The sequence below is a fragment of the Delphinapterus leucas genome, chromosome 3, assembly GCF_059928025.1.
Source record: "Delphinapterus leucas isolate spDelLeu-1000000601 "Yukka" chromosome 3, BTC_Dleu_Yukka2, whole genome shotgun sequence".
In the NCBI taxonomy this organism is placed as follows: Eukaryota; Metazoa; Chordata; class Mammalia; order Artiodactyla; family Monodontidae; genus Delphinapterus; species Delphinapterus leucas.
In genome coordinates, this window is record NC_143131.1 from 84,905,338 (window position 1) to 84,920,511 (window position 15,174).

At 38.1% G+C, this 15,174-nt stretch overlaps 1 protein-coding gene across 15 annotated transcripts in view; it reads left to right on the top strand.

The window, feature by feature from the left end:
• The window catches only part of PAM (peptidylglycine alpha-amidating monooxygenase), a 280,621-nt gene extending 268,655 nt beyond the window's left edge, over window positions 1-11,966 (top strand). For 8 of the 15 annotated variants that reach the window (XM_089908396.1, XM_089908397.1, XM_089908399.1 and 5 more), the window contains 4 exons: window positions 1,597-1,650; window positions 7,333-7,536; window positions 10,435-10,488; window positions 11,138-11,966. In XM_089908396.1, the coding sequence (XP_089764522.1) occupies window positions 1,597-1,650; window positions 7,333-7,536; window positions 10,435-10,488; window positions 11,138-11,313 (488 nt within the window). In that variant the 3' untranslated portion in view covers window positions 11,314-11,966. Of the gene's footprint in view, window positions 1-1,596; window positions 1,651-2,564; window positions 7,261-7,332; window positions 7,537-10,431; window positions 10,489-11,137 lie in introns of those variants that run through there. The other 7 variants (XM_022592065.3, XM_030759658.2, XM_022592075.3 and 4 more) reach the window with 4 other exon arrangements.
• Window positions 11,967-15,174: the final 3,208 nt, after the last annotated feature.

Below are 15,174 nucleotides of genomic sequence, written 5' to 3' on the forward strand. Positions count from 1 at the left end.
AGCTTGTTCAAAATACTGAACTATGTTTTCATGTAACTCCAAAAGTGTGTCTGGGGACAGAAGAGTTTCCCTATCAGGATCAGGCCAGATAGTTTGGAGACCTCTAATTGCAGTTTGAGCACTATTTCTAATTCTTAAAAAGTATACTAACATAGCCACCGATACCATACTAAAAACTTAAGTTTTCTAAATTGAACAGTACCAGATGCTTAGTAAGCCACAATCCTCAATGTCCAGAGATGCTTTTAAAATATGGCAGGGTCCAAACAGTAGGAGAAGATGAGGTTAAGGAAAAGAATTGTGGATAATAAATTTGAGGAATCAGGACCTACAACAGCAGTTTTAAATAGAGAAATAATAAAGACTTGTGGACTTGATGAAGATAAGAAATACTACTTATAATAAGGAAAAATGCAAATTACAACAAGGAAAAAATACAAGGTATAACAAAGAAAAGTAAAATCATGAGTCCAAAAACTTTAATCATATACTGTACAGGTCTTGGAGCCCAAGTTAATTTGGTAACTGTTGTCTTCAGAATTGTCCTTTGAGTAATTTTTGCTGTTTTGTAATAAGGACCCAGTTAGGGCTGAGTGTCCAGAGGTGCCCATGGACTATTCCCCTCCAGCAGTAGCTGCACATTCCCCTGCAAGTGTGCCTCTCCTACCACCTGCCTCCTCAAAGAAGAACCAGAAGGTGTAGGCAGACAGGAAAGCAAAGAGAGATGGATAATTCCCAATTGCATGACTGAACCCAGGCTTTTCAGAATAAAAGATGGATAAATACCTTTCAAGATGGAAAAAACTTCAGAAATCTAACTAGTATCTTCATTTTACAGATAGGAATATGATACTTGAACTCATTAAGATTCCCGTCTAAGGCTCATTATTCCACCCTAGCTGTTGGTACTAAACAGAGATGCATATCCAAGTCACCTGGAGACGGTTTTCAAAGCACACATGGCCAGACCCCATTCAAGATCTATAGAAAGAAGAAGAGTTATAATATGGGTATTTTGGAAAGACTTCCCAAGTTGTTTTGAAATATCCCCTGATTGAGAAGCACTACAATATAGCATTCAGCTATGAAAGAGAAAAAGCCTTCTGCGCAGTCCAGAATGCAACCAAATAATAAATCTGGGAAAAACAGTACCTTGGGAACAATAGGACTGCCATAGAAGACTAAACAAGTGTCTTGTGTATTTATGTTGTAGTATTTAACTAGTCAAATCAATCTGTCAACTAGAAGACTGATAAACATGGCAGAACTAGTAGTCAGTCTAAGATGTCCACATGAAAACAGAACTACTTGATACTTCAGACATAATACAGAATTGTAAACTCCACATGGAAAATCTCATTTTAGATACAAAGACCTTGGAAATATTATTTCAGCCTTCCCTAGGAGGATTTTGTCTAGGATTCATGGACCTGGCACCTCATTAGTGACTTGTATCAAACTCTTTTCTAATATACTAATGTATTTGATGAATTAAAGAAATATTATCTACTGAGAACAATTAATATCAAAATTAAGTTTTCAAACATTCTTTTTGGGGATTCTGATTTTCTCTCTCCTTGCTGTACTGTGTTACAGAAATGGAACATCGATCAGTTAAAAAGGCTGGCATTGAGGTCCAGGAGATCAAAGGTTGGTCAGATTCCTCTTGTGACTATGAAACCCAAGGCTATTTGTGTTGAATTCTTTTATGGCTTTTGATTGCACTTAAATATTATCAGGCTAAAAATATAATATAATCTGGTAAATTATCGATAACTTCTACTGTGTACTTGAGGCTTTAAACCTACATGCTGCCACTGCTTTTTCTGATAAAATGGAATAGTAATAATGAGCTCAAACTCACTGATTTCAAGTGATGAAAAGTGATTGGGGACGTAAGAAATCTACAACAAGTGGGTCAGAGGCATTCAGAGAGGAAAAAAAGTCAGTCAGCACTTTTGGAAGTTTTAACCTCAGGCAAGTAGAAAAATAACATCCAGCATGCTGGGAAAGGCCTTCCTTAATGGGCTCTAATCTTTAGAGTGAAAAATATCTTTGGAGAGTTAATAATATAGGGGCCTAAAAAGATTAGCTGCTCCCTAAGCTCCAATCTTAGTACCATTCAGCCCCCAACATTTACTGAGGGCCATCTATGTGTAAGGCACTATAGCAATGGAACTGCCTGACTTCAAGAGACTTATAGCCTGTAAGGACTCTGTGTGTGTGTGTATATATACATACATGCATATTCATATATAGAAATAAGTACTATATCATTGGTATGTATTGTAAGACATGGGGGGATGGAATTTAGCTACTGGCAAAACTACTGGGTTCATTTGGAATCCCAGTCAAATTATTTTCTCCCTTTCTTAGGATCAGTTTATATTGATACATTTTCTACTATTTTCAGGGATTTGACATTGTCGTGTAGTTAAGAACTCACTAGAGGTGTTCCTAATGTTTAAGTAGCAAAGTGATTCAATTCTTAGTTGCTTTACAAATGATTCTCCCAGATATTAAGACTTAAGCCTAGGCTTACTTGTTTTCCTTTTTCATGAAAGCAGGTGGAAAAGAGAGGAAAAGAAGCCAGAACCAAGAGGCAATTTAGGGATTTTATATAGGCAGATAAGAAAATATAGCCGGCTCAAGGTTGAAAGGGGTAAGATAATATTATACAATAAATAAATAGCAACTGTTTGGCATTTGTAGAAATTCTACCCAGGTGACACTACTGAGTGACATTCATACTACACATATTGAAGAAGTTCCTGATCTGCTATTTTTCTGTTATTGTTATGTAAAGAGCTTATCAATAAGTTCTATTCGCCCTGGAATAAAGACGTTGGAAAAGATACCGTTATTAATAAGAGCTGTCATTTATGGAGCACAAAAATGGACTATACAGAGAATTAAGGTTAATCCTTACACCAGCCATATGTTAATTGCTATTATCCCCATTTTACATATGTGAGAAAATTGAGGGTCAGAATTACTACTAAGATATTAAATGGCAGAGCCAGAATTTAAACCAGTCTGGCACCAAAGCTATGCTCTTAACCACTGTTACTGTACTGCTGAGGAGAGATGAATACCACCAATTCATTCACCATAAATTCTTCCAGGAACTACAGGTTGCGGATGGTTGCAGTTTACTCTGAAATCTCTGGGATTTCGAAGTGGCCTCAGACCGTTTCTATTTAAATAGATCCCACCAAAACTCTGAGACTATACTGGTTGACCTGCTGTGAACAGCCCAGCCACACTGATCTCACCCACTGGCCACATCCTCTCTCCTGCACACCACTGAGTCTGTTTGGTGGAGAAACCTTTCAGCAGCTCAAATAGTCAATTTAATTGAAATGCCTTGTCATGACAGTTCCATTTTAATAGTTAGGAATACCCAAACCCAAATGAACTTGTTCTAGTCCTCTTTGAATCCGTATGACTCTCATTAAACTTTTTTATAAAAGATTATTTTCTTATTACAAAAAGGAATATAAATCATTCTGGATCTCCAAGAGTTTGTCTTTTATCAAAATCTGGAAGCTTAATTTAAACCACCTCTTACAAAGAGAGGGAGAAACACCATCCCAGATTTAACAGCCCTGTAGATACATGGTAATTGTAAATTTTGAAATTCGAGTAACCTTTGATGACACTCATCCCCACTGTGAAAGGTTACACAACCGATCAGTAATAGAGTTTCAGAACCAGTGTTGTGTTCTCAGGGAGTTTCAGGGATAAGAGAATTTGTGATGATAGAAACTTAGGAAAGGGATTGAAACTTTCGAATAAAGTTACAAGGGATAAGATAGATATGCCAATATCCCACCAAAAGCATAGCCCTTCACCCCTTCCCCACCCCCACTGTACAAGATGATGATGGCAAATCAGACTTAAGAAAATAAAAATAAATTCTCTGTTTTTAGCAGTTAGCATCTTAGACCTTATGGAGAGCAACACATTGTAGGGGAAGCACATTGCATTTAACAAACAAACCAAAAAATGAGTACAGGAATACTCGTTTTATTGCAGTTTGTAGATACGCACTTTGTGTTTTTTACAAATGGAAGTTTTATGGCAGCCCTGCATTGAGCAAGTCTGTCGGCGCCGTTTTCCAGCAGCATTTGCTCACTTCATGTCTCTGTGTCACATTTTGGAAATTCCTGAAATATTTCAGACTTTTTCAATATTATTTGTTATGGTGATCTGTGATCACCATCTTTGATGTTACCACTATGAACTCGCTGAAGGCTCAGATAATGGTTAGCATTTTTAGCAAGAAACTATTTTTTAAAGTATATACATTGTTTTTTTAAGACAATGCTGTTGCACCCTTAATAGACTACAGTATAGTGTAAAGATAACTTTTATATGCACTGGCAAACAAAAACATTTATGTGACTCGCTTAATTGCAATATTTGCTTTATTGAGTTGGTCCAGAACTGAACCCGCAATAGTTCCAAAGTATGCCTGTAATCTCATTGGTGCTATATGTACTTTTCATGTCTTCTAACATGCTACTTGCCAGTATGCCGTCTACAACCTTCAGCCTTCAGTTCCATCTGTGATGGACTGGGTCATAATTGCTATGTTGCTGCATTAAGAATGTCTGTCCTTTCCTGTCCTGGTTACTCCAGGTGGTCTCTGGGCTTCTCCCCTTCTGTCAAGGGGGGAGAGACATGCACGTTCTTGTGTGTGTGAGCTCACACAGGAGTGCACCTAGCCTCCCTTTCTAAATGCATTGCTTTAAAGAAGAAGGAAAAAACTTCCTATACATCAGCTTTCAAAATTCTTTTTATTTCCAAGTATCTCTAGAGATTCCAAGAAAGCTTGTTTGAAGATATATTTTGTTGCAGATTGAATACATCTGGCCTCTTATATAGGAGAATGTCACAATGTCACATGGGGTACCCCCACCTTCCAGAAGCCCCAGGTCCTGGCTAATCTTAGAGCTTCTCCATTCCATCTTCATCAGGGATGCTCTAAATTACTGGGGGTTTTAATTAAAGAATTTAGGATAAAGAGTAAAAGTGACAGAATTTAGATTGTTCTTTACGCTTTGAATGGAATTCTTAGTCTCTTAAGTGATAATGATTTTTTAGGCTTTTTACTCCACTTATAACGGCTTCTAAGAAGAGCAGCAATTTTTTCTTTTATATTGGGAAATTAAAATTTTTTATCCTCTTTCTTTAAAATGTAGAGCATCTTTTAAAATCTAAACATACTTCAGCTGGTTCCAAAAGTTAGAAAGTTCAACTATTTTTAGTAGATGGCACTCAGCCTACAGAAGGGATGTGGAAATCAAGAATTTCTAAAGTGCGGTGCAGTGTGCGTATCTTAGCAAGTTCATTACCTCATTCTCAGCACACTTACTGTGAATGGTAAAATGATTCTGTTAGTCTGTCACCTACTTCATAGTTCTTCTTTCCTTTTATTGGAGCCCGATCCTAGCTCTGCCTTATCGATGAAACTAGATATGAACTGGTACAGCCAATGTCTTAGGTGTAGGTAAACCACTGAATGACAGGTAGGAAGTGCTATGTAATTACTCTGATTATAGTCACTTTCAAATAGAAATAAACCCTTCTTCCAAGGCAACAAGTTCTTGACTACCAATCTATATCTTTGGCCTATATTTTTTAATCCTGTCATCTCTTTATTGTTATTTTTTGCTTAAATATAGAACAGGCTTAAATATAGAACAATTTGTATACCTTTTCTACAACAGTGAAGAAAAAGACAAAACAGCTAGTGGTCAGGAAGAGTAAGAATCACATTCATATTCCTCTTGGAAACTGAGACTTAGAAAGATTAAATTTGAACCATTTAGATCTATGAACCAATCCCCTTCCTTCTTTCCCACTGAAGTTTCAAGACCCACTTCAGTGGATAAAGGAAGGGAAATAATGGTCTCCCCTTAATCACAGTACAGGGAAGGAAATGAAGACCGTGAGGCCATCTGTAAAATGGTGGTAATAATAGTGCCCACTCATAGGCTTGGTGTGATGATTAAATGAGAACAATTCCTGAAACAGAGTACGTGCTTGATAGATTTAACTGAGACTGGGAAGGAGGCTGGCTCAGAACATTGAGGCAAAAACCTGGGACCTCCCAATTGTGTGTATCATAAATTGTGTTTACAATGCCTTAAGCAATTTAAGAAATGCTTCCTTGGAGAAGTGTCCAGCAAGCTACTAAGCTGTGTCCATACATATTAAATATTAACCAAAGATTTTCCTGATCATGTTAAACCACTTATCCCTGCCATTTTGTCAAAATTTCCATGAGGCCATATGATGCACTCTGTATCATAGGGCAGAGGGCACACCAAGAAGCTGAAGTTCAGAAACCTTGTGAGCCTTTTGGCAAACACAAATGGTTGTGACTTCCAGCCTTCACACACAGGGTTCTTGTACAAACACATATATGTGCTTCTTGGGGGCAAGAATGCCTCAAGGTTCAACCTCATTTTCAAGTCAGTAGTTATTAAGATTCCTGTAGCTGCTTATATGGTTTTATTGTATCAATTTCCCAAGCAGTACTTTAGGCCTGATATCTACCCAGTATCTGCCAGTATCACAGAATAGTTGTGTAAGTTATTTTCATCAACAACAAATGGACATACAGTGCATCTGTGTGCACTTACAACTTGCTGGGAATGGTAGAAAAGAACCTGGAAAGGACACAGTTCCTTTTTCCATTTCTTAATTCTAGAATTAATATGTGCAACTATGCATGTGAGGTACTAATAATTCATTGAACATGAAAGAGGTTCATAAACTGAAGACACAAGGAAACAAATACTTACTAAGCACCTTTTTTATGATAAACATTTATCCTCAATAATTTCATGAAGGAGGTTGTTATCATCATTACAGTTATACGGAGGAGGTTTCCAAGGCCCAGATCACTTAAGTAACTTGCCCAAAGTTACACACGCTGACTATGTAAGAGAACTGGGATTTGAGCCCAGATTCACCTGACTCCACCGTGCATGCCAGTTCTGTCCCCTACACCATGCTGCCTGTCCATTTTAACTTTGAAAAAATGCAAAAGTAGGATATATCTTTTGTGGAATTATAGTTAAAGAGGGAACAAAGAGCAGAACCAAAGAAACCCAATTTAAAGGTGAAAAATCAGTCACTGGGAATTTGCTAGTCACAATTGCCAGCTCGGTAGATGCGGATATTGAAATATGAACCCCACATGCATTGAGCTCAACAAGTTCTTCATGAGCAGCTGTTAATTTGACTGGGTAGGGGCGGGTGGGAGGGTTTTGGAGTCTTTGAGTTAGTTGAATATTGTAAACTCTTCTTTCCCTGAAGAATCCGAGGCAGTTGTTGAAACCAAAATGGAGAACAAACCCGCCTCCTCAGAATTGCAGAAGATGCAGGAGAAACAGAAACTGATCAAAGAGCCAGGCTCGGGAGTGCCCGTGATTCTCATTATAACCCTTCTGGTTATTCCGGTGGTTGTCCTGCTGGCCATTGCCTTATTTATTCGGTGGAAAAAATCAAGGGCCTTTGGAGGCAAGTAAAATGAGCCCCTTGAACTTGGAACCTGACCTTGGAAAGAATGTTTGGCCTGATTATCCTCAAAGTTTGGTTGTGATGTTTTTCAGTGTTGTTGTTTTTTTTCTTGTGTTCTCTACCTTTTTCAACATTGTCTATGTTCCAAATATTGTCTATAGTTAGTATCACAGTGGAAAATATATCTGGAGCTTCAAAATTTGGATAGTTAGATTAAAATATAACCTTTATTATTGCCTTTTAGCGTTGGCTTAAACCCATTTCATGTCTCCATATAAAACTGCGTAGATAAGTAGAGTCAGTATAAATTAGCTGAAGGGTCAGGAAGGAGGAGATCCCTTCTGTTAGAAACAGGCCCAGTCCTCAAAATGCCTGGGTCAGTTTTTTAGAAGTAGTATTTTTCCCTAGTCCTGGCTCTAGCTCCTAGCTACATGACCTTGGGCAAGTTACTTAATCTCTCTAAGCCACTTCATCTATAAAGTGGGGATAAAATACTCACAAGGTTGTGTAACGATTAAATGAAATAATGTACATAAAGCATTTATCACAGTACCTGGCACTTAGTAAGTGCTCAATTAATACCACCAATAATTATTAGGAATAATCATTGGTAATAAAGTAATAAATGTCATAAGAAGTCATAAAAGATACTTGTCTTAAACCTCAGCTCTCTCAGGAAACCAACTATTTCTGTAAGAAACCATTTGATAGTTTTTAAATAGTCATAATTTAGGCCATCAGCCTTCCCTAACCAAACAAGGGAGGGTCCAATACTGGTGTCAGTATTTTATCAAATCATTATCATATTATAGGACCCTTTCAAGGTATCCACATAAATAAACAAATAATCCGACCTGTGATCCTCACCTGTCAGGAACAATCCCTTAGCTGGGTCCCCAGGTCCTAAGGCAGGAGGTTACAGCTATGCTTGGGAAGGCGTCCATGGACCAGGGTGGAAGGAAGCATTTGATCAAGAAACAGCGCATCTGATCGTATTTCAGGCCAAGGCAACCATGGCAGGGATTCAGTGCCCATGGCAAAGCCCTGACACAGAAACAAAACCAGAGGATTTAATTTAATAATTTGTGAAAGGGAATTTTTCTAGGAGTTTCTTTGGCTTTTCATCTGCAATCAATAAAGCTCTGCAAAAATACAGCTAACTCTTCCCAAACGGGACTGCTGTGGAGCCCTTGTTATGGGTATGGAACTGTGTTAAGCAGAGGCAAAGATAAGTAAATGTAGTCATTATCTTCATGGAGTTAGATGGAAACTTCAAAAGAGCAAGAATCTTGTATGTTTACTTGTTTACTGATATATCCCCAGCACAAATAACTGTTCCTGGCACTAGGGGTTTGATAATTAGTCATTGGGAAAATGACTGAATAAATAAATGGAGCTCAGAGAATAGATGACACATAAAAAAGAAATGACACATAAAGGTATTAAGAGAGGGTGGTAAGTGCAGTGATAAATACACAGAGTATCAGGAACACATGGGGCCTGGGGGCAGGTAGCAGGAATGTTGGTAATCAACCCACACTGGAGGAGGAGTGGCTGGGGAGTCGAGAAGGTTTGGTGTCTCCTGTTTGCTGTGAGCACGCGTGGGTGGCACTGTTACCGGGATACTGAGTTTACAGGCGTGTGTTGGGAAGACAGGGACCCAGGTCGAACCATATGAAACTGCCATTGTTCAATCATGTTTTATTTAGAAAACTACAGTTTTATACGGTTCAGTCTAATACATTTAATTCTAAAAGCAGATCAGCCTCTCACCTTTTTTCAACATTTGTTCCTGATAGATCTTATCCAGTCTCTGAGGGATTTTAATAACCCTCATGAAAGGCCTTCCACTTATTCAGCACACCCTTACAGCATGTCAGCTCCACATCAGACACTGTCCTAGGCACAGGGGATGCAAAACTGACTAGGGACTGTCCCTCATCCTTATGGAAATTACAGTCTAATTTGTTGGCTTTCTAACGGTCTCATCAGATTTTTCTTCCCTTCTTGCCTATTTCTCTCCCCACCAACTCCTGCCTTTGCTCTGTCCTCTGCCTGTGAGCTTTCTCCACGATGCTGCCGCCTCTCCTGGTTAGAGACTTTGAGCCTTCTTTCCCTGACCATAGCCCTTAAGGGAGTGTTGGAAGCAGGGCAAAGAGTGCAGGGAGGTACGCAGCACACAGAGAAATAAGTCCATAAGAAGTTCTGCCTCCAACTAAGGAAAGAAAGTCAATTCTTCATGGAGATGGGCTGGAATTTGGAGAGCCCAAATTTTGGAATTGGGGTCACCTTGTATGGCTGAAAGTACTCAGGGTTTCAGGTTTTTTGCCTTCCGTCTTACATTAAAAGGTAATGGTGTACATGGATCCAAAGCTTTCTCAAGCAGGACATGTACTGTTCTTAATAGAAAGACAAAAACCTCAGACCAATATTCCTAAAACTGTAATAAGCTTCCAATTTTTTACACATTACTGGTAACTGAATTTTGTCCTAATAAAGGTAACTAATATTTACTGAGCATTTACTGTGTGTGTACCAGGCACTGTTCTAAGCATGTCACATGCAGTATCCCATCTAAACCTTACAGAAAGGTAGAGATTGTCATTGATCTCTCTTTTCTCAGAAGAGAAAACTGAGGCTCAGAGAAGTAATTTATTGAGATTGCACACCCTGTAAGAGACACAGGCAGGAGTCAAACCCAGCTCCGGCCTTTGTATACATCACAATAATATATTGCCTTTATTTTCCCTTAGAATTCTAAGAATACATACAGACAAGAGCCAGGCCTTGTTATTAATCATTCATGAATTAATTCCTTATTTTGTGTTGAAAGTTGAGCCCATGGATTGAGGAAGGTGTCTGGGACTCATTTTGAAATATGCCATCTTTTTCTAGCAGATTCTGAACATAAACTTGAGGGAAGTTCGGGAAGAGTTCTGGGAAGACTTAGAGGTATGCCTGTGACCTTTTAGAATCCTTCACGTGTGATACAAAGTCAACAAGTGCATGTCTTTTAAAACGCAGGGAGATATTTTTTATTTTCTCTCTGGAAATTAAACTCCTTGTGTGCAGTACTGCATCCCCAGAATGCAAACCATGAACCGACCGAAGTGTGTGGCTCTGGTGCAGGTTCTCCAGCTTCATTTTCCCAGCTTGCTCTTCTGTATTATCGAATTCTCTTCCCCTGCCTTTGTATCTGGCTTCATCTGTCTTCACTATATTTTCTATCACTTCTGTCAGCGTGTCAGCGCATGTCTTGGTGAAGATGACCTTTTTGTAAAGTCATTGAAATGAAGAGCTGCTCAAGGGGATGCCCATTCCAGAGAGCCTGGAACAGGCAGGAGGTGAAAGAAAAGTGAATCTGAAATAATCCTGCAGAAACACATAATCCTGGGGAGCTTTGGGTTTTTTCCTTATTTATTTTAATGAATCTGTGGAATCGTATCTTTCTGACTCTGTAGGATAAGTATCTCTCTATGTCACTTTTTTCCCCCCCCCGCTAATATCTACCCTTTCCCATCTCCATAAGAATTTACAAGGAAACTGAGAATCATTTGTGCAAATGTTACCTCAATCCTCTGTCATTGTTCGATTTCCGCAGGAAAGGGAAGTGGAGGCTTAAACCTCGGAAACTTCTTCGCAAGCCGGAAAGGCTATAGCCGAAAAGGCTTTGACCGCCTTAGCACGGAGGGAAGTGACCAGGAGAAAGATGATGACGGAAGTGAGTCAGAAGAGGAGTATTCAGCACCTCTGCCTATACCCGCACCTTCCTCCTGAAAACGGGGCTTTGATTTAGGTTGATGAAATTTGCCAAGAATGCCAGATTCCTTTCCCTTTAGCACGTTTAGCGTTTTGTGTATTTAATTGTAAACTGTACTAGTCTGTGTGGGACTGTACACATTTTATTTACTTCGTTTTGATTTAGTTGGTTTCTGGTTCTAGTTGAGGAGTTTCCTAAAAGTTCATAACAGTGCCATTGTCTTTATATGAACGTAGAATAAACAGTTCTCTTCTTCCATCACACTAGTAATTTAATGATGGAAGGTTTGCTCATCTGCATTTTTGAGACTTTTCTGTAGGTCGTAAATAACCCCATTCTCTGCTTGAACACAGTATTTTCCCAATAGCACCTCCATTGCCAGTGTCTTTCTTTGGTGCCTTTCCTGTTCAGCATTCTCAGCCTGTGGCAGTAAAGAGAAACTTTGTGCTACATGACAACAAAGCTGCTAAATCTCCTTCTATTTTTTTAAAATCACTAACATTATATTGCAATGAGGGAAAGAAAAAAAAGTCTCTATTTAAATTCTTTTTTTAAATTTTCTTCCTCAGTTGGTGTGTTTCGGGGATGTCTTATTTTTAGATGGTTACACTGTTAGATCACTATTTTCAGAATCTGAATGTAATTTGTGTAATAAAGTGTTTTCAGAGCATTAGCTGTCAGAGTGTATTTTGCAATTTTTGCATATTTGCAGGGTTTGTATACAACTTTTGTAATAATTACACAAACCACAGATATAGTGAAACCTATTCAATGTCTTCAACCAAAAGAAATGTATTAAAATTAAGATGGTATTTTATTATGTAGCTGATATAAATTAAAAACCAGCCTAAGAGTTTACATACATGTGTAAAACCAGGCTTTCTTTTAAAATTCAAAGAGGTGTTTTGCCTGTATATCAATCAGAAGGTAAATACTTTAATAAAAGGTGATCATAGCTAAGAGGAAACCTGTGTCTCAAATTATATACGCAAATTAATCCATCAGTGTAGGTTACTACTAATGGTTTTCTTTTTAAAGAATAATTTTACTCCAAATACCCATGTATTCGTAGGAATATTCATCTCTTAACAGTGACTACAAATTACTTTTAAAACACCTTTTTCATAATCAATGCAATTTAGTAAGAACCTGATAACTTTTCTTTTTATAATAATCAGACTCTAGAACCCTTTCTTCAAAATGCCTGCTTGCAATTCAGGTATCTTAGTAGTGGCATGTTATAGATTTAACTGACTAATCACGAAAGCAATATAGAGTACTTTGCAAAAAAATTAAATTGTCTTCCAGCTAAGTTATTTAAAATACCTAACTTAACCTAGATGTTTTTCCCTCATAATTTACACCAAATTGATCTAATTGAAAGATTTTTTTTTTCCTTCTCAAATGAAGAACACACTTTTCCTCCCTCTGACCACTCCTTTATGCCCCTTTCACCACGTTAGTGGTAAACATGTAAATGTAGAATCACAACAGCACTATTCTGGTGTATGTGTGCCTGTTCACTATATCTTATATGTTTGTATTTCAGCATCAGAATGTGTTATGTTATAGGCTGACTTTGATGTTCAACTTTTCTTACGTTGAGGAAATTAGTTGACTTACACTAAAGCCATCTTTTGTGGTACTGTATTAGATCATCAGCTCTATTAGATCATCAGCTCTATCTTTAAAGTTATGTATGCCTAATTTTGTTCCTAAACAGTTTTACAGTGGCTCATGGATGCAAAAAAAAAAAAAAAACCTAGATCAAAATGATAAATTATAAGGAGGTGGTAAAGAAAAAGGGAAAACAAAGATAACAATTATTCTTGTATAAATTTTCCCATTTTTATCTTGTTCATGGGGAGAATTTGGCTCTAAACTTTCGAGCAGCTCATTAAGTAAAACTTGACTAGTTACATGAATCATGAGCCAGTTAAACATTTAGAATTCCTAATAATAAGATCAGAAAAATTTGCTCCCAAGTATCTTCTGAAAGATAGCACCATGTTGTGTTAATTAAAATCTTCAACAATATCCATAGAATAGACAAATACATTTGCAGATCTGTTCTTACATATGTCCCTTAATATAGCACATGGCATTATATGCCTAATATAAGCAAATGGCTTTATAAAAAAGAAAATTCAGAAAAAGAAAGTCTGCATTACCATCCTGTCCTAGAACACCATCCTTATTCTACTAACCTGGCTTAAATAAAGATGGCTGACTGGAAATGAATGAACTGCACTGACTTCAGGCAATCTCTTCAGTGATTTTTGTTCTTAGCTGAACTTCATTTATTGAGTTAGATTTTGCACTGCCTGGGAAGTACCTAAAGGAATGGATCCCTTCGCAGTAGAATCACTGGGGAATTTAAGAAAAAAATGATTGGACACTACCTCCAGAAATTCTGATTTGATTGGCTTACCATAGGATATTGCTATAGGTCATATTTTTTAATTTCTCCAGGTAATTCTAATGTGCAGCCAGAGTTGAAAACCACTGTCTTTGAGAATGGCTGTTTTACTTTGCCAGTTTCTACAAGTGGATAGCTATATTTTCACATAAATTATAGTTTACAGATGTTTGGAGAGAGAAGATGGGGTCTGAGTTGTTTTGATATGACCATTAGTACCAAGATCTGAATGCCTTCATTGTTAAATGCTTTAAATTGGATAATTAAAATAGGCATAATTGACTTATTAATAAGGCAAAGGGAAGAGCTGTGCTTGATTTTTTTTTTTTACAATAAATTATCCAGAGAATATTATTTGGGGGAGTTAAAAAAAATAGCTTTGTCATTCACTGAGTTGGCCCTGAATTATCATATGCATAAAATCTTTTGTTCTAAGCTTTCTTCTTAGTTTATTAAATCAGCATATCCTTTTTCAAAGTTCCCATGCATCTTTAAAGTCTCACTCAGATGTTATATAAATTAAATATTTAAGTAGCTGAATGACAAGAGAAGCCACAGACGTGGTATTTGAGCTTATTCCCATGACTGTCATCACCTAGTAGCTCAAAGTTGATGTAAGTCAAAGTTGATGTAGCCTATAGCAGTACTTCTCAGACTTCAATGAATGTAAGAACCAACTGGGGTACTTATTTGAAGAGGACTGACTCTTGGTCCCATTCCCAGAGTTTCTGATTCACTACATTGGATGGGGCCTAGAGAGCTGCATTTTTTTGTTTGTTTTTGTTTTGCGGTACGTGGGCCTCTCACTGTTGTGGCCTCTCCCATTGCGGAGCGCAGGCTCCGGACGCGCAGGCTCAGCGGCCATGGCTCACGGGCCCAGCCGCTCCGCGGCATGTGGGATCTTCCCGGACCGGGACACGAACCCATGTCCCCTGCATCGGCAGGCGGACTCTCAACCACTGTGCCACCAGTGGAAGCCCGAGAGCTGCATTTTTTAAAAACGTCCTTGGTGATTTGGATCCAGGTGTTCCATGGACTGTCTCCAAGAAATACAGTTCTCCGGAGAGTAGCTGAGCCTTAAAACAAATTATTAGGTACACAAAAACATTTTCTCAAATATGTGGTCTCTGTAGAGTGATGGTTTGGCCCAGAAGTGATCCACCCCAATTCCTCAAACTTAGATCACAGAAAACGTAGATGCAAATTACCTTCAGGGCCAGAACTTACCTACCAGCAGCTTCTTCCTATAGTTCCCTAACACCGATTATCCCACCGTGGGAAGTAACTTAGATGCATACAGAGAAAGGCTACTAGGGGCCTCTCTATAACCTCCTTTAAAAAAAGCATCAGAGACAAAAGATAAAATACAAGTGATATGTTCATGTCTTCAGTAGGTCACCATGCTAGACTTTGTGTTTTTGGTTTTTTTGGGTGTTTTTTTTTGTTTGCTTGTTTTTTT